A 25656-nucleotide genomic window follows, 5' to 3' on the forward strand; every position below is an offset into this window, starting at 1 on the left:
TAAGAGCAGGTCCCCTCACCTACTGTCACTAACTGGCCCACCTGCTCTTATACTGGTCGTTGAGGTTGCTGCTGCTGCTCGTCTTCCTTCATCGAAAGGAATGAAGGGATTATAGCACCAGTGATAAGTGGTGAGTGCTTAATCCGGGTAACTAAAGGAAAACAAAAATTACGAAGAAGGTGCCGCGGGGCAAGGGAGAAGAGGAGCCACCAATTACAGTTGTAATTATGTTATAAAACAGCATACTCACTGATATATCACAAGATCCACGAGTGTATATTACATACATATCAAATCTAACATGTAATAGTTTTCAAATGTTATTTTAGGATTTCTTAAAATTATATTGCTACCTTTCAGAGTGGTTGGGAATGAACAGCTAAATATGTTAATATGTTCGCGATTATTTGCAAAAATCCAAGCAACTAATCGATCATCAATAATATTTCACAAGATATTTTTAAAAAGCTGCTGACATATTTCAATATGCATTGTTTCAATGCATTGTTTTATAATATCAATATTTAAAAGATGTCACTGATGGTATCTAAAATATCACTAAATGAAATTATCCAAATAAGGATAGAGATTGTTGCTGCACCTTGTCCATCATTCCACGATCTGCCATGTCAGTTTCTGATCCTAAATGCTCATATAAAGAACTTCTGAAAAGTGTTTTCTGCAGATTGGATGTGGAAGCAGTCAGCTTTTCAAAACTTTCCTGAATTCCTGAAAATCACAGCACAAAAAAAATCAGGGACTGCATATTAAATATTTACAGTAAAACATAGATTCTATACTACAGGGATCATCTTCCCTCTTCACAAGAACACAAGAAATAGGAGCAGGAGTTGACCATATGGCCCATCGAGCCTGCTCCACGATTCAAAAAAGTATCCTCCATACAATAGCCACTTACCTCTTAATAAACTATGCAGATTTCACCACAAATAAAAATTCCATAATGTTTCCCCAATGTCATCTTAACAACTTACATTTATATAGCGCTTTTAGTATAGTGAGTAGCCCAAGTGATTCCCAGGCATGTAATCAGACAAAAAAAACTCCCACATATATGTCTTATACAGTTTCAGGATGACACCATTGCACAAGTTTGTTCTGACATGAAATAAACTGAAACTAACTAACCATTTAAGACAAAGCCTCAAGATGTTATACAGATGCAGATACTGAAAGGTGGAATCATGGTAAATGGAGAACATGTTGTGTGGTCTTGAATAAGGTCAGAGGAGAGCCAGCGGAACGATGCCTAGCTTAAAGAGCCTAATATCCGCAGACAAGCTTATAAAGCTGTGTCCATTTACTTTAGAGCAGCATAGACTTAGAGGTGATCTGATAATGATATTTAAAATAAAGAGCTAGATTATGTACCTATTGATAAGATTATTTCAGTTTAACAGATTGGGCTGGACGAGGTGGTCATGCAGGAGAACGAACAGGCTAGATGTTAAGCGGTTCCTAGGACAGCAGTGAACCTTTAGAATGTACTGCCAGCTAGTGCAGTATGTACTGCCTCTTTGAATGCCTTCAACAGGGAGCTGAACTGATTGTACTTGATTGGCAGAGATCGCATCTTATAATAGGTAGACGATTTAACAGTTAATGTAAGCACGGTAAATGTGGTCTCCTATATTGGTTTCGATCACCTGCGAGGGCTGAAAAGAAATTTTTCTATTTTTCTCCCCTTTTTGCCACTGGATTTCTTTTTCTGTTTTTTCTTCCTCTCCCAGAAGAGTGCATGGCTGCTGGGTGGCAAGAAGTATCTAGTTATGACGGTCCTGGCACCATGAATGCGGGCAAGGCTTTGCTGACCAGTTGATCTTTTCGCATCTGTTATTTTCATGTTCGTATGCATATTCCTCAAAGAATGAAGATGGCCATACAAGATAGGCAATCTCTTTCTTCTTCATTCTGCATATTGTACACAGAGTAGAAACATATCAAGTACCAGAGATTTAGGAACAGGGACGGAGTGCTCCTCTTTGCTACACAGGACACAAACACCAGTTAGAGACTGATCTGCAGAAGATGTAGGATGGACTTTTACGGCCGCCTGACAAGCGGGCTGGTGGCAGCGGGGTGGGGCTGGGGCCTAAAATTGAATGGGAGACGGTGGGGAGGGTCCGTTCTCAACCCACTCCCGCTGCAATTTTACATGGGGCGTTGGCGGCGAGAAACGGCCCACCCGCCCCAGGCCAATCAAGGCCAATTAACTGCCACTTAAGGGCCTCCTCTCGCCGCCGTGGGTATTTTACCCTCGGTGGCCAGTGGCAAATGCCCCAAGAACCCCTTCTTGTGCACTGGGGTGTGGGGGGGGTGATGGGGTGCCCTCCTGATCGGGCACCCTGTACCCCACAGAGGGCCGCCCTTAAGGCACAATATTATCCCCACCCACAACCGACCCCCACCTTGCCTCTCCGGGGCCCAGCCGATTGTCCCCGGTGAGGCCCCAAAAACTTACCCGAGTTCCGGGGCCATCCTTCCTCTTGCCTCCGATGGCTGGGTGTAGTCCCAGCAGTAGCCACTGCTTCTTTTGGCGCTGCTAGGATTAAGAGTTGCTGGCCTGCTGACTGGCCGGCAGCTCCATGAGGTGGGACTTCCTGCCTCAGGAGGTGGAAGTCCCACCCATAACCAAATAAGGGCTTAGGGAGTGAAAAGTCCCGGCGTGGCTTCGCAGGCCCGCCACTGACTTTTTAGCCAATGGGCGGGGCCTCCCGCACAATGTAAAATTCCGGCTGTTGTGTGCTGCAGTTAGTCCAGGCAGTGATGTTTAGTAAATATGTGAAGACTGTTCCATGTGACTTCCTTGCATACATTGTCAATTGGAAACAAATTGCAAGAATCCCTGGAAGCAGCGCAGAACCCTTAGCTTCTTACTGACCTTCTCCCCTGCTAGATATTAGCAGTGAACAATCTATTCAATCACCCAATTGACTATCACTCTGTCACTGGTTCGGTTTGGGTCCTTGGGAAAGAAATAATTGTCTCACTGAATTATGCTGCATGATAGAGATAATAACTATGAACATTGACATTGTGGAAATTATGTTTTAGTCTTAACGTGTGTGGACAAATTCTTGACCCAGTGACTCAAAACCAGCTGCATTTTGAACAACTGCTCTGTCAGAATGCCAAATTAAATCCAGCTAATCTACTGTAAGCTGATTAACTTTAGAGATGAAACCTCCGTGGTCTTGCCTCTCCCTGTCTCTGTAACATCCTCCTGTCCTATAACTCTCTAATACCTCTGCGGTCTAATTATGGCCTCTTGTGCATCCCTGATTTTCATTGCTGCACTCAGCTGCCCAGGTTCTAAACTCAAATTCTCTCCTAAGCCTCCCCCCTCCTCTCTCTCCTTAAAACCTACCTCGCTGACCAAATTTTAGGTCATCTATCGTAATATCTCCATATGGGTGGGTGTCAAATGTTGTTGGCTAACACTCTTGTGAAGCATCTTGGGACGTTTTACTATTTTAAAGGTACTACAGAAATGAAAATTGTTGTTGAAACTAAAGCAAGCTCACATGCTAATAAAACATAAAAAAGTTGACTTCATAGATGATGATCAGGTCTTTATAACTGTCCCTAATGGTAGAGATATGGCATCTTGCTGACTGCATTGCTAAGCTGATAGAAAAGATCCACAAAAAGTTTACAGTACATTTATCCACATTTCCTTTGAATGAAGCAATAGTTTTTGCTCAACCACTCGCTATGGTAAAGTTTTCCATACTCCAATATCCCTCTGCATAAAGAAATTTCTTCAAGCCTTCTCCTCGTTTTTTAAATTAATGAGGCCTCATCAGTAAATGCCCAACTGGAAGAAATAGTCTTTCACTCCATTAAAGCCTGTGATAATTTTAAAACCACTATTAAGTCTTCTCTGAGCCTTTACTACACAGGTTAAAATGGTCTTACTATCTCATGTCTTTCCTCATGACTATACTTTCACATCCTTTTTTATTACTATATCTACCTGTACCAAAACTTCTGTGGAATTATGCAATTGATCCTCTAGCTCTCTGTTCATTGTCATGATCCTGTCTTTTTTCTCTCTGGGAAATATGTGGTGTGTCTTTAAGACAGCAAAGGATCAGTACTGCTTTAAGAACCATCAAGCCTCAGGAGTTGGAGAAAGTGCATTTTGGTTGCTGTTGGATACAAGAATATGGAGAGTGAACCAACCAGCTTTAAAGAATGCATCCTGGTTACCTGGCAACAGCCATTCAGGGGCCAAGTAGCGGATATACAATGTTGCAATTATTTTTTGAACTGGTTTTTTAGTTGAAAACAATCTGTTCTAACAGAACACAGACAGACACCTGGTGTTAGCAAATGAAAGAAGAGCTCTCAGCCATTTAAACTGAGGGAAGAGAATTTAGTCTGTTTAATTATTATCTGTCAAAATGCCAAAAAAGTCACGCCAAAACAGAGATCTTTGATAATTTAAACCAAAGGAAGGGAAGTTAGACTGTGGCAATCTTTTATCCCTCAAAATCTCTAAAGTCAGATTGATTCTATTGAAAGTGTTTGCAAGTTGTTAATTTGTCGAAATCCAACATTGGAGAAGGAAGGCATGACTTACTGCTGGAATTAGACTACGGACTGTTCTACTGTTGAAGAACCTGTTTTCCCCATCGTACGGCTGTGAGGACTTCAAGCAACATTGGACTGTAAATTTGCAAGGACTCTAATTTTTTTCTATTTTAAATGTTGTTTATTTCATAGTGTTTAAGAATTTTTTTTTTTAATTAAACAGTTAATTTGTTAATTTAAAGACCCTGGTTTGGTTCAGGGGTTAATAGATGGTACAATTTGGCTGGGTCTTTCTTTAATTTGGAAAGTTTAAAATGATATGTTAGGCCAACTGTGGAGGGACGGGATTGAATTAACAGTGCATTTCTCCCACCACAACCAGAATCGTAGATTTTGATTGGGGGCTTTGACTGGTCGAAACATCATCCACACCTTTTAGTTCTTTCATAGGAAAAGTAGGCCATTCAGCCCCTCAAGCCTGTTCCAGCATTCAATTAGATCATGGCTGATCTATATCTTAACTCCATTTACCAGCGTTGGTTCCGTAATCATTAATACTCTTGTCTAACAAAACCTGTCACTTGGTTTTAAAGCTTTCAATTGATCTTGTTATTGGTACCTGTTGTTATTAGGGATGGAGCAACTGAGCAGTTGGAAAAATATGAACTGATCAGAGAGAATCAGTGTGGACTTACAAAGGGTAAGTCTTATCGAACTGACCTAATTAAGAACCAGTTTATACTCCGAAGGGACAGAAGCTCTACTTTCCCCCCAAAAAAGCCATGCATGACTAAAGAGGAAGGGACAACATAAAACTAAATAAAAAAAGTATACAAAAATGCAAAAAAATACAACAGATCCTGGCGAATGGGAGAGATACAAAGAACAGCAGAGGGTGCCAAAACAGATAAGGAGTATGAAATGAAACTTGCAAGAGATATCAAAAACATATATTCTGAAAAGGAGGAAGGTTAAGAGCAACACAGACCCCTTAAAACTGACATTGGCAGTATAAAGAAGAGACGGACATAAGAAATAATTACTATGAATCAGTATTTACAGTAAAGAAAGAGGCAGCATACCAGACATCCCAAGGGAAATAATATTCTATCAGGGATGCAAATTAATAGTAATGAAGAGAATAATGACACTGAAGATTGACAAATCCTCAGGACCAGGGTCTTAAATGAACACCTTGAACATTTTTAGCTGGTTGAAGAAAACCAGCATATATTTGTAAAGGGTAGGTCATGCCTGATGAACCTGACTGAATTTTTTGAAGAGGTGACAAAAGTAGTAGAGAGGAGAATGCCTATGGATGTTATTTATATGGACTTCCAGAAGGTGTTCTATAAAGTCCCTCAATTGTTCATTGTATTTACTAACAACTTAGAAGACAGGTTAGAGAGCCACATATCCAAATTTACTGATGACACAAAGAGAAGCAGCACTGTGAACAGTGTAGATGAAAGCATAAGATTAAGAAGAGATATTAACCAGTTAAGTGGCAAATGGATTTCGATATCGGTAAATGTGAGATCATCTACTTTGAACATAAAAGGATAGATCAGAGTACTTTATAAATGGTGAAAAGCTAGAAGCCATGAAGGTCCAAAAGAAACTCAAGGATCCATGTACATAGATCATTAAAATGCCAGGGACAGGTACAAAAAATAAATAAAAAACGCTGGCCTTTATATCCAAAAGACTAGAATACAAGGGGTTAGAAGTCATGTTGCAGCTATATAATGACCTGGTTAGACCTTACCTGGAGTACTGTGTTCAGTTCTGGGCAACACACTTTTGGAAGGATATGCTGGCTTCGGAGGGATTGCAGTGTACATTTACCAGAATGATACCTGAACTTCAAGGGTTAAATTATGAGGCGAGGTTACACAAACTAGGGTTTGCATTCCCTGGAATTTGGAAGATTAAGGGGTGATTTGATCAAAGTTTTCAAGATATTAAGGAGAAGTGATAGGATAGATAGAAGGGAAACTATTTCCGCTGGCTACAGAGTTTAGGACTAGAGGAGTGAAGTTAGGAAACACTTCTACATGCAAAGAATGGTAGAAGTTTGGAATTGTCTTCTGTGAATAGCAACTAATGCTGGCTCAATTGCTAATGTTAAACTGAGGTTGACAGATTTCTGTGAACCTAAGATGTCAACAGATATCGAGCAATGGCAGCTACATGGCTAATAAAAGCAAAATACTGCAGATGCTGGAAATCAGCAGGTCTGGCAGCATCTGTGGAGAGAGAAGCAGAGTTAACTTTTCAGGTCAGTGACCAAGTCAGGAGATGAGTTAAAGGTGAATTACTCGCCATAGGTTATCCAGCCTCTGATTTGCTCTTGTAGCCACAGTATATATGTGACTGGTTGAGTTTCTAGTCAATGGTAACTCCCAGGATCTTGATGGTAGGGGATGCTGTTGAATGTCAAAGGGAGATGTTTAGATTCTTGTTGGAGATAGTCATTGCTTGACACTTAAGTGGCACGAATGTTACTCGCCACTTATCAGCCTGAATGTTGTCTACATCTTGCTGTATGCAGGTATATACTGTATCTTTATCTGAAGAATGAAATTCATGAGGAATGAAATTGAACACTGTGCAATCATCAGTGAACATCCCCACTTCTGATCTTTTGATGGAGGGAAGGTTATTGATGAAGCAGCTGAATATGGCTGCACATAGGACACTGCCTTGAGGAATTCCTGCAGCGATGTCCTGGGGATGAGATAATTGACCTACAACAAACACAACCATCTTGCTTTGTGCTAGGTATGATTCCAGCCAAGAGACTTTTCCCCTTTGATTCCTATTGACTTCAATTTTGTTAAGGTTCCCTGATGCCACACTCTGTCAAATGCTGCCTTGATGTCAAGGGCAGCCACTCTCACTTCACCTCTGCAACTCAGTTCTTTTGCCCATGTTTGGACCAAAGGTTGTAACAATGTCTGGAGCCAACGGGCCCTGGCAGAACCCAAACTGATTATCAGTTAGCAGGTTACTGGTGAGTAAATACTGCTTGATAGCACTGTCAACAAGATCTTCCATCACTTTACTGATTACTGAGAGTAGACTGATGATGTTGTAAGTGGCCAGATTAGATTTATCCTGCTTTTTGTGGACAGGACATACCCGGGCAATTTATCACTTTGTTAGAGAGATGCTAGGGTTGTCGCTGTACTGGAACAGCCTGGCTAGGGCCCAACTTGTTCTGCAGTACAAGTCTTCAGCACTACAGTTGGGATATTGTTGGGGCCCATAGCCTTGGTTGTATGCAGTGCACTCAGACATTCCTTGATATCATATGGCATGAATCAAATTGGCTGATGACTGATATCTGTGATGCTCGAGACCTCAGGAGGAGGCAAAGATGGATTATCCACTTGGCACTTCAGGCTGAAGATGGTTGCAAATGCATCAGTCTTGTCTTTTGCATTCATGTGCTGCGTTCCACCATCATTGAGGATTAGAATATTTGTTGAACCTGCTCCTCCCATTGGTTGTTCAGTTGTCCACCGCATTCATGACTGGATGTGGCAGGACTGCAAAGTTTTGATCTGATCTGTTGGTTGTGGGATCACTTAGTGCTCTCGATAGCATGCTGCTTCTGTTGTGTAGCATGTAGATAAGGGCAAATCTATGGACAAAATGAATTTTCACTTGGAGAAGCATGGGTTAATAAGGGACTATCAGCACAGATTTGTTAAAGGAAAATTATGTCTGACTAACCTGATTGAGCTCTTTGATGAAGTAATAGAGAGAGTTGATGAAAGTAGTGCACTAGATGTTGTATATATGGACTTTCAAAAAACATTTGATAATGTACCACATAACAGACTTCTTTGGAAAATAGAAGCGCACATTATTTAATGCAACAGCGGTAATTTGGGTAGGTAATCTGCTAAGACATAGGAAGCGGAGAGTAGCAGTAGCTGGATCTTATTCTTATTGGAGAGAAATATGCAGTGGGGTATTAAGACCATTGCTTTTCTTGTTATGTATGAATGATCTGGACTTGGGTATAGGGAATATAATTTTAAAATTTATGAATGATACAAAACTTGGCATGTAATAAATAGTGAACAGGGTAGTTTCAGACATAAGGACACCGACTGATAAAATGGGTAGACACATGGTAAGATGCAATTTAATGCAGGTAAGTGTGAAGTGATGTACTCGGAGAAACAACATGGAAAGACATTATAATCTAAATGGTACTATTTTGAAGAGGGTGCAAGGGCAGAGAGGCCAGGGGGTACATATTCATAGATCATTGAAAGTGGCCGGGTAAGTTGATAAGGTGGTGACGGAAGCATATGGGATACTTGGCTTTGTAAATAAGAGCATTGAATACAAAAACAAGGAAGTCACGTCAAACCTTAACAAATCTTTGGTTAGGTCTCAGCTGAGAGTAATGTATACAATTCTAGGCAACACACTTTATGAAGGATGCCAAGATCGTGGAGGTGGTACAGAGGAGGTTTACCAGGATGGTACCATGGATGAGGTAGTTTGGTTACTTTTGGGATTGTCTCATTCCAGCAGAGAAGGTTAAAGAGAGAGCTAATAGAAATATTCAAAGTATTAAGGAGTTTTGATAGAGCAAGTAGGGAGAAACCTGTCTCTGGCAAGTAGATTGGTAACCAGCTGTCACAGATTTAAAATAACTGGCAAAAGAATTAGAGGGGAAATGACCAGAAATTTCTTCACAAAGAAGGTTGTTAAGGTCTGAAACACACAACCTGAAAGAGTGGTGGAATGAGATTCCATAGCAACTTTCACAAGGCAATCAGACATTTACTTGAGGACTAACTTGTAGGGTTATGGGGAAAAAGTTGGGGTGTGGTACTAAATTGGACAACTCTTTCAAAAAGCTGGCACAGATGTGGCAAACCAAATGGTCTCCTTCTGCGCTGTCATGATTCTATTTGTATGAATTTCCAGAAGGAATTCAACAAGGTTCCACATTAGAGACTTAACAAAATTGAGAGCAAACCTATTTGCTTGGATGTGGAATTGGTTAGGAGGTAGGAAACAGAAAATAAAGATCTTGATATGTATTCAACGTGAGTAGTGGTGTCCCCCAGGGATCTCTACTGTGGCCTCAACTTTTCACTGTATTTATAAATGATTTGGATAAAGGAATAGAGAGCCATATATCTAGATATGTTGACAACACCAAGTTAGGTGACATAGTAAATAGGGACGATGGGAGCAGAAAGTTATAATGGGACATTGATAGTTTGTGAGTGGGCAACACTGTGGCAGATGGAATTCAATATGGGAAAGTGTGAGGGCATCCATTTTGAATTTAAGAAAGATGGACTAGAGTATTTTCTAAATGGTGAGAAACGAAGAACTGTGGATGAGCACAGATTTACAGGTCTAAGTACAAATATCATTAAAGGCTAGTTGGCAGGTACAAAATATAATTTAGAAGGCTGATAAATGTTGGTCTTTATCTCAAGAGGGCTGGAATAAAAAGGGTTGGAATTTATATTACAGTTGTGGAGTAATGCATTTAGCCCTGGGGACCACACCTCAGGAAAGATACATCAGCCTTGGAGGGGGCACAGTGCAGATTCACCAGAATGATACCTGGCAAAAAAAAAGTTAAATTATGAAGACAATTTGCATAGACTGGTCTTTTATTCCCTTGAGTATAGAAGATTAAAAGGTGATCTAATTAAAGTGTTTAAGATGATTAAAGGATCTGACAGGGCAGATACAGAGAAACTACTTCCTCTGCTGGGACAGTCCAGAACAAAGTCAATCATTAACTTTTGGCCTTTTTGAGGTAAGCTACATGAATAAGTATATAAAAGTTGCTTGCTTGTGCAAGATATGTTTAGTGAAACAGCCAGCTAATTATTCACCTTTTCAGTGATCGACTCCTCCTCTTCTACAATCTCCTCATCTTTTCAGAACTACTACTCTGGTTTAGTTTTAGTATTATAAATGCCTTCAGCGATGTAACCTCAGACCCACAGTAAAATCTGCTATTATATAATGCAAATTTTTGTGTCAAACATACATCTATCAACCTTTTCTGAACACAAGGAATCACACTTTACTTCAGATGCAAAACTACCTTTTTTAAAAAAGAGAAAGGCAGTCACTGCCTGGAAGCTGTAATTTACAAACAATTAAATCTGCCTTGTGAATGACCTGGCCAGTTTATAACCAGGCACAATTGCCTGGATTTGCTTACTTAAGAGCAACGGCTTTAAAGGGACGGACTAAATTTGCAGCTAAGCATCACAAGTGTGTTTCAGAGCCCAGGCTACCGATGAGCAAAGCCACACAGAGTTTTTAGTGTGCTTTATCATTTGGCTATATAACTGAGTTTTCAGTTTTGTAGTTTGTCACTTCAAGAATACTTACTGAATCTCATGCCTTCTTTTATTCCAGTCAATCTAAACTTCACCAGATCGAAAAATTCTTTGATTTGTTTGTCATAAAGTTTTCTAATGTTTTCTGCATATGCCTGATACAAAAGCAACCGTGAATTAAACTTAAGGAAGATGATGACATTTATCAATAGCAATTTCAAATGTAATTTTACAGTATTTCACATGTTTTTCCTTATATTTACGTAAGTCACATAGGAACACAGGAGCAGGAGTAGGCTAGTCAGCCCATCAAGCCTGCTCCACCATTCAATACGATCATGGCTAATCTTCCACTTCAATGCCTTTCTCCCACACTATCCCCATATCCCTTTAGGTCATTGGTATTTAGAAATCTGTCAATCCCTGCTTTAAACATACTCAATGACTGAGCTTCCACAGCCCTCTGGGGTAGAGAATTCCAAAGATTCACAACCCTTTGAGTAAAGAAATTTCTCCTCATCTCTGTCGTAAGTGGCTTCCCCCTTATTTTCAAGTTGTGTCCCCTGGTTCTAGACTCCCCAACCAGGGGAAACATCTTACCGGCATCTACCCTGTCTATCCCGTTAAGTATTCGGAATTCTAGAGACTACAGGCCGTTTCTCCAATCTCTCTTCATAGGACAGTCCCGCCATTCGGGAACAAGTCTGATGAACAAGTCACATAATGGATCTGCCTTAATATCAATCATGTAATGAATTCCAAAGGCAGACTTGATGACCCATGTTCTTTCCATCCAGTGGTATGAACAGCTGTTGCCGACCTCCCACCTGAACTGTTAAGGTGGCTCAGGTGCTGGCAGCTCCTTTGAACTTCTTTAATTTGCAATTATAACTATAGCCAATCATTGCTCAAATTTATTTTCCAGACTCTTGGATTACAGTGTAGTCCAGTAGAGTAAGACTAGGCAACCATGACTCTGCTCTGCTACTCAGTCACTGCAAGCTTTAAAGCAACCTTTTATCAGCCTACAGTCCTCACCTATTGTTGTTACCTGCTGAGCTTCTGACTCTACTTCAATGCAGTGCTTATTTTTCAGCTTTAGGTTTCAGCTGTGTATGGCCTGGATGGAAATCCACCATCTCCTGTGCCAAAGTCCATTCCTCCACTGACTTCTGGATCTTATAGTGACCTCCACCATCACTATTATTTTCTAAGGAAACTGTATTCTCTGCTGACTGCCTCTATTCTAGCCTGTGCTTGCTCATCTGATGTGAAATTTTCACTCTAAACTAGATTTGCTCCTGATGGTTCCCATCCTGCTCTGGATTTTTCTTTGAATGACTTCTTCTTTGCCTTGCTTTCTGCTTTCTTCCAATGGTTGCTGACTCCATTCATTCTTCAGCGCTACTCTATCACCCTTCATCAGATGGTAGGACTGGCTCCTCTAGCCCATACTGCTGCTCAAGCTATTGTGTGCCCACCTCCTGAAATCTGTTCCTCAAACCAATTCAAAGGAGATACCATTTATCTTCCACTCCTTTTTGGGCGTTTGCACTGGAAGTTCCTGTCAGCCTATTATGGAAAAAGTGCATTGGCACCTGTGTGAACAGGGCAAGCAACTGTGTATCTCCTTAACCAATCAGATTGAAGAATCATTAATGAGCAGTCCACAGTCTGAACCAGAAAGTGCCAGTTAGAATATTTAATTCAAATGTCAAGTGAGGTATAAAAAGTGAAATAAAAAGAGGGAAAGCAAGATTGGATGGAGAGAGAGAAAAAATACAGTAAGGAAAAGTTTTTTTAAAATCTCCAACAATTATTGAAATCTGAAGAAATGAGCATCCACACCTGAAAAGTTAACTTTTTGTGTCTCAGAGGTTGTTTGGCAGTGATTAAAACTTACCATGTCTCTAAAAAAAATACTTACACTGGAATGGACAAGCTGGCTAGCTTATACATATTTATCAGGTCAGTACAGCAACTTCACACCATTCTATATATTTCAAGGGCAGCAGCTTCCTGACTTACACATTAACTTGCCTATGTGTGGTTGCTGGAAGTTGCTGTCTGATTGATCTTTATGTTAAAATAGCTGAGCACTGCTAGCCTCACCGTTACTTATACTGCAAAATATGGGCAAATGTGTCTACTGCTTTAACAGAAGCATTAACCAGTTTATTACAAAAGGAGTTAATGTCTGTGTTAAAAAAGACAAATGTCAAATGAATAAGCTAAGCAATTGTGCATCAATAGAACAAAAATTCCCAGCCAATAAACCTTACTAACTACATTGACAGCTGAGAAACATACCTTAGATAAATCAGTAAAGATAGCAGGGCTGTTGCTTTTTATCCAAGCCATTAGAGGGTTATATGGCAATAATTCATCGTGATAAAACCTATGGTTTGGGAAGATTAGCTCTCCAGATTGTTGCATCAAGCTAATACTTTGGTCAATTCCCTTAAACACAATGGAACAAGCATTTTTAAGGCTGCAGAACATTTAACAACATTTCCCCCTCCCAGGACTTACAAATATTTCAAGCCAAACTTCTAGACTGTATGCATGAAAATATCAAAAGGAAAATAATCAAAGAAGTGACTTTTGGCAATGTGGTAAATACACCATTTTTTTTTAATTAAGCGTACAAAGTAAGAGATCCCAACTTCAGTTCCTGAGATGGATACCAAGTTATTTGGTCTCAGCCATGACATCAAAAAGGGGTATAACAATTGAATTTGGCACAGCATCTCTAGGGGAAAGGAAAAAATGATTCAAGATTCTTGTTCATGAGTGATATTCAATAATCTGTGTTTGAAACTGTCCACAAATTAGACACTGCTGCGACATTCACAAGGCTGAGCCATTAATCAGGGCTACCGGCATCTGTGAACTATACCCCAGAATAACTCGGGGTTGGCTACTGGAGGGCGATCAACACTTTGTGGAACCAGCAAAGAGTCAAACTCTTCCGAGGGGAGAAAATCGGTGGAAACATTTGATGTAAAAAGATAGGTCTTAGTCTATAGTTTTTCATACTTTGGTGCAAGAATGAAATATTATCTACAGCTATTTACAAATGTTGTTGCAAATAATGTCACAATGAATTGATCTATGTTGAGCCAATTTGTCTGCTGTCAGCTGAATGTTTGACAGATTCCTGACCATACACGTGAGTTAGGATTCACTCAGCAAAAAGAAACAAGCAGCATTAACAGAAGAGAAAGCAAATGGTTTCCAGATATGGTCAATTGTGATGAGCTTACCTACATATCTGCACCTAACCAATTCAAGTGAAGAAATTTTAGGTCAAGTTGATATTCTGACTGATACAACCAACAAAGCAAGCATTACTCTCAATGATTTTCTTTAGTCTGGTTTACCAGTGTCTGATGAGCTATCTCCTAAATAAGTATGGACAACTGGACAGAATTATACCCTTAAAACTATGGTCTATAACAGAGTAAGCTTTACAAAGTCTTTGTCACCATATTTTATTACATGAAACCAACAAGGTACATTATTTACCACTGCACTTACCTGTAGTACAAACATACTGTTAATATGTTGTATAAATCGACTTTCAAATAGCTGCCGCAAATTTTCAAACTTTATCAATTGTTCTACCACACTTTGCAGTTTCCGATGGCCTAATGAAACCAGAGTTTTAGAGGAAAATCAAATTACTGTTAACAACTATATGTATGGATAATGCAGTTTCAGTTATTTCACTAATCTGGGCTCTTTTTTCATTCAAATACTGGATTAAAAATGAATATTAGTCTCCACTTTTCTAATGCTTGCAGCACTGCTTGCCTGGATATCACAACCCTGTAACTGCCTACAGAAAATCTTCAAATAGCAGCTACTGGTAATTGGGAAAATTCCTTTTTTCAATTGTGTCGATGAAATTGTAAAGATGAATTATTGTGAAGAATCAGTATTCCGCGTGTTTTTTATTAACTATTTGCAGTTTAGAGTCAGGGAAATAATTAAACAGTTTAGGGTTACAGCAGCTTGCATTGTTCTACAGCTTGTATTCCACTCTGCAAAGTTGAAATGACAATATTACCTGTGATGTGTCCATTGCCAGTGGCCAACAAAACGTTATGCTATTAATACCACAGAGGGCATGGATTTCTCACCTTGGAACTCCGAAAATGATGGAAGAAGCTTGCGAGTTAACAGTAATATCAACCTACATGATTTTTCCTTCCTATGATGGTACTAACAACAGAGATAAGAGCAGATAGAATCTAGTCTTATTTCCACCACCGCTGAAAAAGTCAGCTCCTATTCATAATTGTGAAAAAGTCACTGTTGGAGTTCTGTCCCAGTGAGAAGAATGCAGACAAATAATAGAGGGGAGGTCCGTTGATGATTAGTCTGTTTGTCCATCCTCAGTTGGACAGCATTCTACCTGTGAATATGGTAAGACACTAAATATGAAAATATGTAAGTGGAAACTTACTGCATTCGGTCAGATTACTGTTTGCAGTTGCCTCACAACCAAACAAAATTGTAGCCACAGACCAGAAAGCATATGCTGCAGATGTGCCGCATATTATAAATGGCCACGAATGCTGGTAGTTTCATTTATGTGGGGAAAAAAATGGTGCAATAACTGAAAGTACTACATCTAACCCAAATTTTATTCAGCGGTGTTTGGTGTGGCCAATGGAAAACTTTTTCATTCCCTAACATATTCATCTTTTACCTTGACTAGCTTACAAAAGCACACCAAAATATGCTGACTGTGAAAGGTCAAATTCTTCTGACTTGAAATATCTCCTCCCAACAAAACAATACTTAATAATTTAGGTATTCCTGAGAGATTTAGGACTGAATGTCTAAAGTATAGTACAAAATCTTTCATAGGAAATAGCCAACCACATCATAAAAGACAACAGCATGTCTTATATTTAGTTGATGAGTTTCTTACTTTCTTGCCTCATGAAAAAGTTGTTCACTGATTTGTTGTGAATGGTAAGTGAAAGGGTTAAAGAGATGTAACAAATTCTAAAATAATTCCCGTTCGTGTTCTCCCCAGTTTTCTGAAAATTGTGACACAGCTGAGGTACAGTTCCACTGATGCACGTAACCTTCAGTATCTCAACAAGCAGCAATACACCATCCATGCACTTATTTTTTGAGCATCAGCAAATTATTTAACTATGTGATGCATCCCAGTTGAGTCCAACTGTGTCTACACCCAACATCAACACTTTCCAGCTGTGGACAGCAAGCAGGAGCAGAAACTCTGTTCATTTTCCCCTTGCCTTATTCAACTGGTACTTAAGACAAATATAATTTTCTGACATACAAGAATAGGTGGGAAGGCATGTTGTGATGAGGACACAAAGAATCTGCAAAGAGATACAGATAGGTTAAGTGAGTGGGCAAAACTTGGCAGATTGAGTTCAATGTGGGAAGTGTGAGGTCATCCACTTGGACTTTCCTGGCTGATGGTCAATTTTTTTTTTAAGTTAACGGTGAAGACTGCTAGAAGCTGAAACTAAGTGCCAATATGTTATATATCCATGCGTAACTTTGGAAATGTCGACAGCCTGGCTGCCTCAATCATGGGGTGAGCACCTTATATGGGAGCTTTTTGTATAATTTGTGCTCATCGAAGTGGGGGCTCTTTGTGCCAGTTAGTGGACACCCAAGACATCAAGCATTCATAAGTCAGGTGCAAGGTCAAGCTACCACTTCCTTAGCATGGTATCAAGGAAGAGGAAAGAAAAATCTTTTATATACACATTTCACAATGTCAAGACATTGCAAAGCACTTCAGATTTTGAAACTAATTCCCAGATCTGAAAGGCTAGTGTCTGGCTCACAGCATCTCCCAGTTGTCCCAAGTTGGTTAAAAATACATATATACAAACACACACACAAGGGGCTAATTCAGAAGAGCAATTAGGGAGCTACGATATTTTCTTATAATATTTTGAAAAGTTATCCAGTTACAAAGTTGAGGAGCACAATCCTGAGTCAAAAAGGTATCTGATTTTTTGAAAGTTGTGCAAATCTGTTTTCGTATTAATACCACTTAAACACACATTAATTCAAACATCTGAGTTATAAGCTACATAAAAGGAAAGCCGCAGGAGGGATAAAATATAACCATACCTGGGAATAACTTAACATTCATACAATTATTCAGAGCTTCAACAGCAGCAATGCAAGCCTGCAAACTCTCAGGTGTGGACAGATCACCACTTCTTAATGCATCTTGATGTTCTTTAGCAAGGTCCAGCTTGTGCTATCAGAATAATAATAATTATTATAAAGAAGCAAGCCGGATGTTTACATGAGAGATGATAACATTAAAAAAAATTTTAAATGCTATAAGAAATTATGAACAATGATCAATTTAGAACAATGTAACAATGTTTGCTTAAATCTACATCAAAAAGTCATTGAACAACAAAGGAAGAGGTAAGGAAGATTGAAGTATTGCATGATTCATCAGAAAAGCAACCCTGTGAGCAATCCTACAGGAATAGAGAAGGTTTATGCTCTTCCTCCTCCTCTTAAGTTGAGCTATTTTAATATGTTCCAATAGTGTGGAGAATTTAGATTGTTTAAAAAAAAATTACCTGAATCAGTATGGTTTCCTTCATTCCTTAAATTAAAATACTCTCCGTGTACAGGGTGGAATTTCAATGTAACTGATCTGCATGCAGCGGGGAGGTTTGTAGCGGGTCAGAAACCTGTCTGTCAAAGAAGTGGGCTCTGCCATGGCTCTTTAACTCAGCCATGTCATCAGCATCCTGCTTCTGGGTTTCCCCACTAAACAGAGAGGTCAAGCGGGATGACACGTCAAATCTGTCACAGGAAGGATTTCAAAATAAAGGGACCCTGGTATGGGTCAGAAAGGTTGACCTGGCCATGGATTCCTGAGGTTGCAGAAACCATAGGAATGGAGCAAAGACCTGGGAAGGCTGCTTCTCACCCCGGTCTCTCACTCTTACCTGGAGATTCTGCTGCAGGATCTGAGGAACTAAAGTGAGGTGATATTTGTTAAGGATGGGCGGAAGAGGCCAGCCTCTCAGGCCAAGCAGGTGTAGATGGAAGCGGCTGAGGAGGTCAGCAGCAGGATGCGGTCCCTCCAACCTGCAGACAGTGGACCAAAAGGATGAAGGACCTCAGGAGAGTTGGAAAGGTGAGTGGTATAGCACTTTTAGTTGCCAAGCCCCTCACTCTGCCTTTCCCAGCATTCTCCTCTACAGCACTCCTCAGAAGTTCGCACTTTGCAACAGCACTCATTCCTCTCTCTCCAGGGACCTCCTCACATCCCCATCTTGACAGCCAACGCTATCTTACACCCATGCCTCACAGTCACCCTCCACAAATATTTCCCTTCCCTCCTCTCCATACAATCCATTTCTAACACTCATAACCCTTTGCTTGGTCTTCTTGCAGAAGACAGCGTATAACTTTGAGGAGCGGCAGAGACTTAGGATGTGGGGGGGGGGGGGGTGCGGGGGAGTACGTTTTGACCCTCCAGTGACAGCCAATGGCAATATGTGCCCACATGTCCAGTGGGAAGGAGGACTTTATTTTTTATTTTATATTTAGAGATACAGCACTGAAACAGGCCCTTCGGCCCACCGAGTCTGTGCTGACCATCAACCACCCATTTATACTAATCCTACATTCCTACCATATCCCCACCTGTCCCTATATTCCCCTACCACCTACCTATACTAGGGGCAATTTATAATGGCCAATTTACCTAACAACCTGCAAGTCTTTGGCTGTGGAAGGAAACTGGAGATCCGGCAAAAACCCACACAGACACAGGGAGAACTTGCAAACTCCGCACAGGCAGTACCCAGAATTGAACCCGGGTCGCTGGAGCTGTGAGGCTGTGGTGCTAACCACTGCGCCACTGTGACTTGTTCCAGGTTCTGTGCATGTCATCAACCATCTACAATAAATGCCTGAGATTCCTGAGGCACTGTTCTTCTGCCTGTAGACCCTCTGTTGGGGGCCTCGCCTCCTTTGAACTGGATTTCTGTGTCCATCCCCTCTACCCTGTGGAGCGGCAAGTGGCTGAGGAGAAGGCAGCTGCTGGTGTTGCTAGTGCTGTTCTTCTTGCTCCTCATCAGAGGTCTAAGGTAGAGCTGCATAAGCTGCTCCCATGTAATGTTGAAGGCTGACAGCAGGGAAGTGCAGCTGAAGGTGAATGAAGTGCAAGAAAGGTAAACTGACTTCCAAGAAATTGGAACCCGTCAAGCACTGAATGCACTCCCTGAAAAGGAGTGCTGTGAGCACCAGCTTCTTGCCTAGGCAGGGTTGGAGCTCTTCAGTTTCACTGCTCAAAGGGTTTCTGAACTGTCACTTTTAAAGCCAGAAGGCATGGTTAAAACTGAAGTTAATTACCTATTCGAATATTACAGATATTTAACAGCTCAGGGGATTTCCCCTTCCCCTGCAAACATGCCCGGGTGAAACCTGAAAGTGGGCAGCATTATGCCAGGATCCCAATCCGACATTACATTTAGGGGATTTAATACCTTGCGTGTACCCGAACACACCTTCCCTTGGCAGTTAAGATTCTGCTCATAGTCTCATCATCTATCCTCACAGGCCCTGTTGAATGCTTGATCATCTTGAGTTAGAATAATGTCATCTAATTGCTTCAGCATAGGTCAGAAAGAAGAACTGATGAATACAGCTTGCCTTTTATAAGAAATGGGAACAGATGATCGAATGTTGTCACCAGTACAGATGTTTGCTCCCCAGGAACCAATCCAAAATATGCAATGAAGATGAAAGTTAATTGTTGCTGGATGCTGAGTGACATAATTGTTTAGCATATTGACCTTGTAGTTAGATTGAAGGAATGGTTTCCTCTCTCTCTCAGGCTAAACAGGGCCTATGTGAAAGGAGTCTAGCTATTTCCAAAGTGGTTTCTATTGTATAATATAAAATTGCTCACAATTTGCCAACAATTAACAGTCTCTATGGGAAAAAAGGCAAGGATGGTTGCTGCAAAAAACAGAAATGTCCTATTGGTATGATAGTTTTTTTCTATGGTAAGATTAAGCCAATTGGTTAGGAAAAAGCACCAGAAGCATCTAACCAGTGCTATGTCTACACCATGAGCTCAATGCTGGTTGTGAAATATGAGAATTATTATGACCCAGTAATGAGACCTCTAGTGTTGGATTCTAGGAGCCCGCTGCTGATCGCGGCAGTGAGCTCAAAAATGGCAGCCCACATGCCAAAGCGCTGACGTGATCTTAAGCGCAGCGGCTCATTTAAATAGTCAGAGCGGCCGGCCCCTCCAATGATGTGAAGGGGGCAGGCTGTCCGCCCCCAGCAATGGCGTAAGCTGCCTGTGCGCAGGTGCTTCCTCCCCCCTCCCCACCAGTGCCGTGCCTCAATTCCACGGACCGGTATCTGAAGGCGAGGGAGTGCTGGCTGCCACGCCAAAGATTGCGGCAGGCCCTCAAGATCGAAGGTAAATTAATTAATTTTATTGATTTGAATATTCAAATTGTGGTCTCATCACCCAGCGGTTGGAGTGGGGGGGGGGGGGGGTGGTGGTGCGGGGGGTCGCTATGGAGCCTCGCCACTGCTGGATCGGGCCGGGCCCTACTGGCGTCGAGGTCCATTGTGGGCTTCATCTGGAGCCATCTGCAGCCCCCCCTCCCCCACCACTGATTACAATGTCGATGGCTTCTTAAAATCCAACCCCTAATCTTGATTCATTTTTAAAAAAATTTGAAAAGAAAATGTCACAGACTTAAGAAGACATGTAGAAACTAGGGCCAGTTATAAGACAGCACGGAAATTTCATAAATGAGATGGCACACACTGGTTTTACATGCTGGAACTCCAATGAGCTACACAGAATGCCACATTGCATGTAGTTTTCTAATTTTTTTCTACATGTAAATAAGAACTTCCATTGTCATCTGAGGAGGAGGAGGAAAAAATAAATCTTATATAGTTACTTCTTATAAGTAGTTTACTTCATGGACAGTCATCTTGTTCTGATGAGCTTCTCTTAATCTTTCATATGCAAGTCTTTTGGTAATAAATGTCTGATTTAATTGTGATCTCACTCAAAACACATATTCAGTTTTTACCTAAAAAGCAAAAATCCCTTCACTGTAAAAGTCTTTCTGAGGATTACTTTCATTCATTCAATACAGAATTTCTTCACTCAAAGGGTTATGAATCTTTTAATAGTCTACCCCAAGAAGGTTGTGGATGATCCATCGTTGAGTACATTCAAGGCTGAAATCCAAAGATTTTTGATCACTCTGGGAATCAAGGGATAAAGGGAGAGGGCAGGAAAGTGCAATTGAGGTAGAAGATCAGCCATTATCATACTGAATGGCAGAGCAGGCTCGAGGTGTTGAATGGTCTAATCCTGCTCCTATTGCTTATGTTCTTAAGTAGCATCGGAATTTTATCAAATTTCAGCCTTTTGGCTCCAACCATTTTCTCCAAGAATTATTTTTAAAAATGTGAGTTAACAGATCTGTACATGTCTTAGCAATTATTAAAATCTACTTAGAATCAAGAAGGAACTACTCTGCTAATTCCTATTCTGCCTTTATCTAGATGTGCATATAGACACAATATTCAAAAGAAAAATGTAGAGAGGTCCGATGTTCATCCAATTGATGCTGACAGTCCTATCAAGAAACAGATCACCAAGAAAGTTTAAACACGATTCCCATGCAAAACAATTCGATAGTAGAAAAAGACTAATATTTTAACCTACTCTGACAGAACAGTGCATGGCAAGGGATACTTCAATGAAAGGAATAAATAATTCAGAAGTAGAATAATTAAATACAAAAACGAAAAACCTGGTCTTTCATTTCATATTGGGTTATTATTTTTCCTTTGTAATAGAGTAATGGCTTTTGTTCTATTATATTCTGACAACACTTTTTGACGACTCTGGGCCATTTATTGGCCATTGACGCACACACATACATATGCCCATCAGTAGAGTCAATAATTTACTGGTTGCAGTGGGAGGAACAGGAAAATAAACATAAACAGATATAAAGATATAGCAAGTAATTTTCAAATTGCCAAGTCAGTTTATTACCACCCCACCCACCTTTAACCTGACACAGCTTGCTTACCACGAGAAAAATTACTTCCTCTAAAAGTTTTTGTTGGTTACAATCAATGATTTGTAATTGGTAATTGCTTTGGTGAATATGATCCATCTGTTCTTTAACACTCTGCAGCAGCTCTTCGTAGGTTTGAAGGGTCTGCTCAATGTTTTTCACTTCAACGAGACCCACATCAATCAGTTCCATCATTTCAGTTACTTGCTTCTCAGACACAATGATTGATCGTATGTTTGCCTGAAGGACAAATACAATACTATCACTGGTACCTACACAATCTATAATGTGTACTGTGACTGAAAACTTATATATAATATATATATATATATATATATACACACACACAAAAAAAAACAATTGGTGAATTATTCTTTGTTCCATGAATTACACATTTTAGATGATAAAAAAGTCTTGTGTTTTACTGAAAAGCAGTAATGAATTCACATGCCTTCTCCATTTCATAGCGAATAAATTGCTGACGTTCAGTCACAGTATTCAATTCTATTATTTTTGAACATCTTCAATAATCATGGGTCAGATATTAAAATCAAGTAAAATATAACTGCTAGAAATTCACAGGAACTATCAAAATAGGTCATCTGAGTCCACATCTGCAGAATTCTCTACCGCAGAAGGCAGTGGAGGCTAAGACATTAAATATATTCAAGAAGGAGATAGATATATTTCTTAATGCCAAAGGGATCAAGGGATATGGGGAAAAAGCAGGAACAGGGTACTGAATTAGACAATCAACCATGATCTTTTTTGAATGGTGGAGCAGGCCCAAAGGGCCAAATGGCCTACTCCTGCTCCTATTTTCTATGTTTCTATGTTACATTCAACACCCCCTCTAGTTTTAAATGGAGCTTCAAGATGAGAATTTTTTTAATAATATCTACATGACAGGAAATAGATTTTTTTTAAATAAAAGCTATATTTACCAACATAGCTGATATTCTATATCTAGTCCATTATTTTAACCTACTTGCTCCTTCACTGACAAACACTTCAAAAACAAGTGAATGCGAATATTTTCTTTGCAATACAGTAAAGCCAAAACATTTAACATTTTAAGTTTCTGTACTAGGTATTCTGTCCTCCGCCCCAGCTAACATTACGAAGCAATTATAGTAAGCTGAGTGCTGGTAGTTGAATTCTGAATGTCTTCAGTCTTGACTATAACTAGAACTCTGAAGCCATCTTCAAAATTACTACTAGGTGTGAAACATATTCACAATATTGATTCAATATATATTAGTTTTTGTACAATGTTTTTCCCTTCATGTAAGAATCAGCAGTGTTAGGTCATAGGCCTTCAGTAATTCAAGTACCAGAACAGTCTGTATTGTAGAAGCACCTAATGTAAAGACTGCAGCTCCTTAAGGATGAAGTCTATTTCTGTAATATAATCTCAGCACCTTGTCATAATCACCTGCTTCATAGTTTGTATTAATATTTTAGAGGTCACTTTTAGTTTTGGGGAATTAAATGTGTAGCTGTAAGAATTTCAAAAGGTTGCAGATCACCCAGGATTTAAAGGTCAAAGATCTCTCCATCAATGCTTACAGAAACAGAGTTGGAGTGGTGAGAGCCATAAAACAGCAGGTGGGATCATTTATTTGGCAGTTGGAACCAGAAAGTCTGGAAGAGATTGCTCTGCCATTGTTAGAAATATCAATTATTCATGTGGGTAGCAGGAATCAGAGAGATATTTTGGGAGTTGGAAGTGTAATTAGCTTAAATTGCTATCTGGGACATCCCAAATGTACCACTTATTATGGAGATAGATGATGCAGGGATATGCCTTTTGTTTCAAATTTTTTTTTGGTATGCTTGCTGACAGAGACAGGCAGTTTGTCACAGAGAAAGCTGTTGGTTTTGGAAGTAGCTGGGCTCAGGAGCAAAGAGCCCATCAAGACCTTGGGATGTTTCTGTTTTGAGAAAGCTGCGGGCTCAAGCTGTGAAGTACAGATTTGGGAGGTGTTGGAAGAAAACTGGTGCCTAACTGAAGCTAGAGGGACAATCCTCAGGAGATTTCATATCTTGGAAGACAGCTGAGAAACTAAGAATTCCAAGTGAACTCCTAAGGGCTGTGGTATACTTTGGATTGGTCCCAGGAGAAGTATCCAAACCGCCAAGATCCTGCAACATATAGGTGAACTCTTGGCGTGGAAATAACAGTCAAACAGGAATGTTCTGTTGAGATTTAGAGTTTAAAGTACCCGTCTTCATGCTATGTTAAGATTTTAATTTTAAAATACGTTTCCAAATTGTAGCGTTTTGCATTAACTCTTGTAAAGATTTTTGTTTAAAATGTGAAATCTTACAGCAATAACTGGGAATTCGACTTTGTCTTTTTAAAAGTTAATAGTCCCTAATGGGATCATAACAACCTGTACTAAAATAATTCTGCTTTTTACAGTTGTCATGGTCCTGTAGTTTTCTTCTCCGGGAAATATGTGGTGTGTCTTGAAGACTTGCAAAGCATCAGCACTGCTTTAAGAACCGGCAAGCCTCAGGAGTTAGAGAAAATGCATTTTTGGTTGCCGTTGGATACAACCATATGGAGAGGGAATCAACCAGCTTCAGAGAATGCATCCTGGTTACCCGGCAACAGCCATTCGGAGACTGTGATTCAAAGGGTGCATTCTCGTCACCTTGGATACAGCCACTTGGACTCAGCATCACGCAATACATTTGTTACAATTCAATTTTGAACTGGGTTTTTAGTTGGAGACAGTCTGTTCTGTTCTAAAAAAGAACACAGACAGCTGGTGTTAGCACCTGAAAAGAGCACTCAGCCATTTAAACTGAAGGAAGAGAATTTTGTCTGTTTAATTATTATCTTTCAAAATTCTAAAAAAGTCAAGCCAAAACAGAGATCTCCAGTAATTAAACTGAAGGAAGGGAAATTAGACTGTGACAATCTTTTAACCCTCAAAAATTCTAAAGCCAAATTTATTCATTTTAAAAAGTGTTTGTAAGTCGTTAATCGTTGAAATTTGCTGAGGGAAGGAAAACATCACTTACTGCTGGAATTAGACTACGCTCCGTTCTATTGTGGAAGAACCTTTTTTTTTCCCATCAGATGGCTGTGAGGACTTCAAGCAACATTAGACTGTAAATCTGCAAGGACTCTAATTTTTTCTATTTTAAATGTTGTTTATGTCTTAGTAGTGTTTCAGAATTTCGTTTTTCTAATTAAACAGTTAATTTGTTTATTTAAAGACACCTGGTTTGGTTAGCCTCATTCAGGGTTAATAGATAGTACTATTTGGCTGTGTCTTTCTTTAATTTGGAAAGTTTAAAATTATATGTTAGGCGATCTGTGGAGGGATGGGATCCAATTAACAATGCATTTCTCCCACCACAATCAGAATCGTACATTTTGATTGGGGCTTTGACTGGAGCGGTCGGTCGTAACACAGTGGATCACCCAAAATACAAATATATCAATAGTCTTATTTCAAAAATATACAACATTCTAATTGTAACAATAGTCAGGAGGCCCTGCCCACCGGCCGAAGTGTCGGGGGCGAACCCATCTCCGCCGAGCTTGGGGAGCCACGCCGAGATTTTCTGCTCCCTAGGCCCTTAATTGGCCTTGGGTGGAACTTACACCTCCTTGAGGTAGGAAG

General features: G+C 40.0%; 1 protein-coding gene across 6 annotated transcripts in view; it reads right to left on the reverse strand.

Moving 5' to 3' along the window:
• Positions 1-25656, reverse strand: part of LOC137377672 (exocyst complex component 1-like) — a 167879-nt gene that overhangs the window by 69073 nt on the left and 73150 nt on the right. For all 6 annotated transcript variants that reach the window (XR_010976458.1, XR_010976457.1, XR_010976456.1 and 3 more), the window contains 6 exons: positions 22028-22255; positions 17037-17169; positions 14442-14551; positions 13212-13361; positions 10954-11056; positions 602-729 (listed from right to left, as the gene is read on the reverse strand). Coding sequence is in view for 3 of the 6 variants with exons in the window: in XM_068047582.1 (XP_067903683.1) it covers positions 602-729; positions 10954-11056; positions 13212-13361; positions 14442-14551; positions 17037-17169; positions 22028-22255 (852 nt within the window). In the remaining 3 variants the exon portion in view is untranslated. The remainder of the gene's footprint in view (positions 1-601; positions 730-10953; positions 11057-13211; positions 13362-14441; positions 14552-17036; positions 17170-22027; positions 22256-25656) is intronic.

Source organism: Heterodontus francisci, chromosome 15 (assembly GCF_036365525.1).
Source record: "Heterodontus francisci isolate sHetFra1 chromosome 15, sHetFra1.hap1, whole genome shotgun sequence".
Classification (NCBI taxonomy): domain Eukaryota; kingdom Metazoa; phylum Chordata; class Chondrichthyes; order Heterodontiformes; family Heterodontidae; genus Heterodontus; species Heterodontus francisci.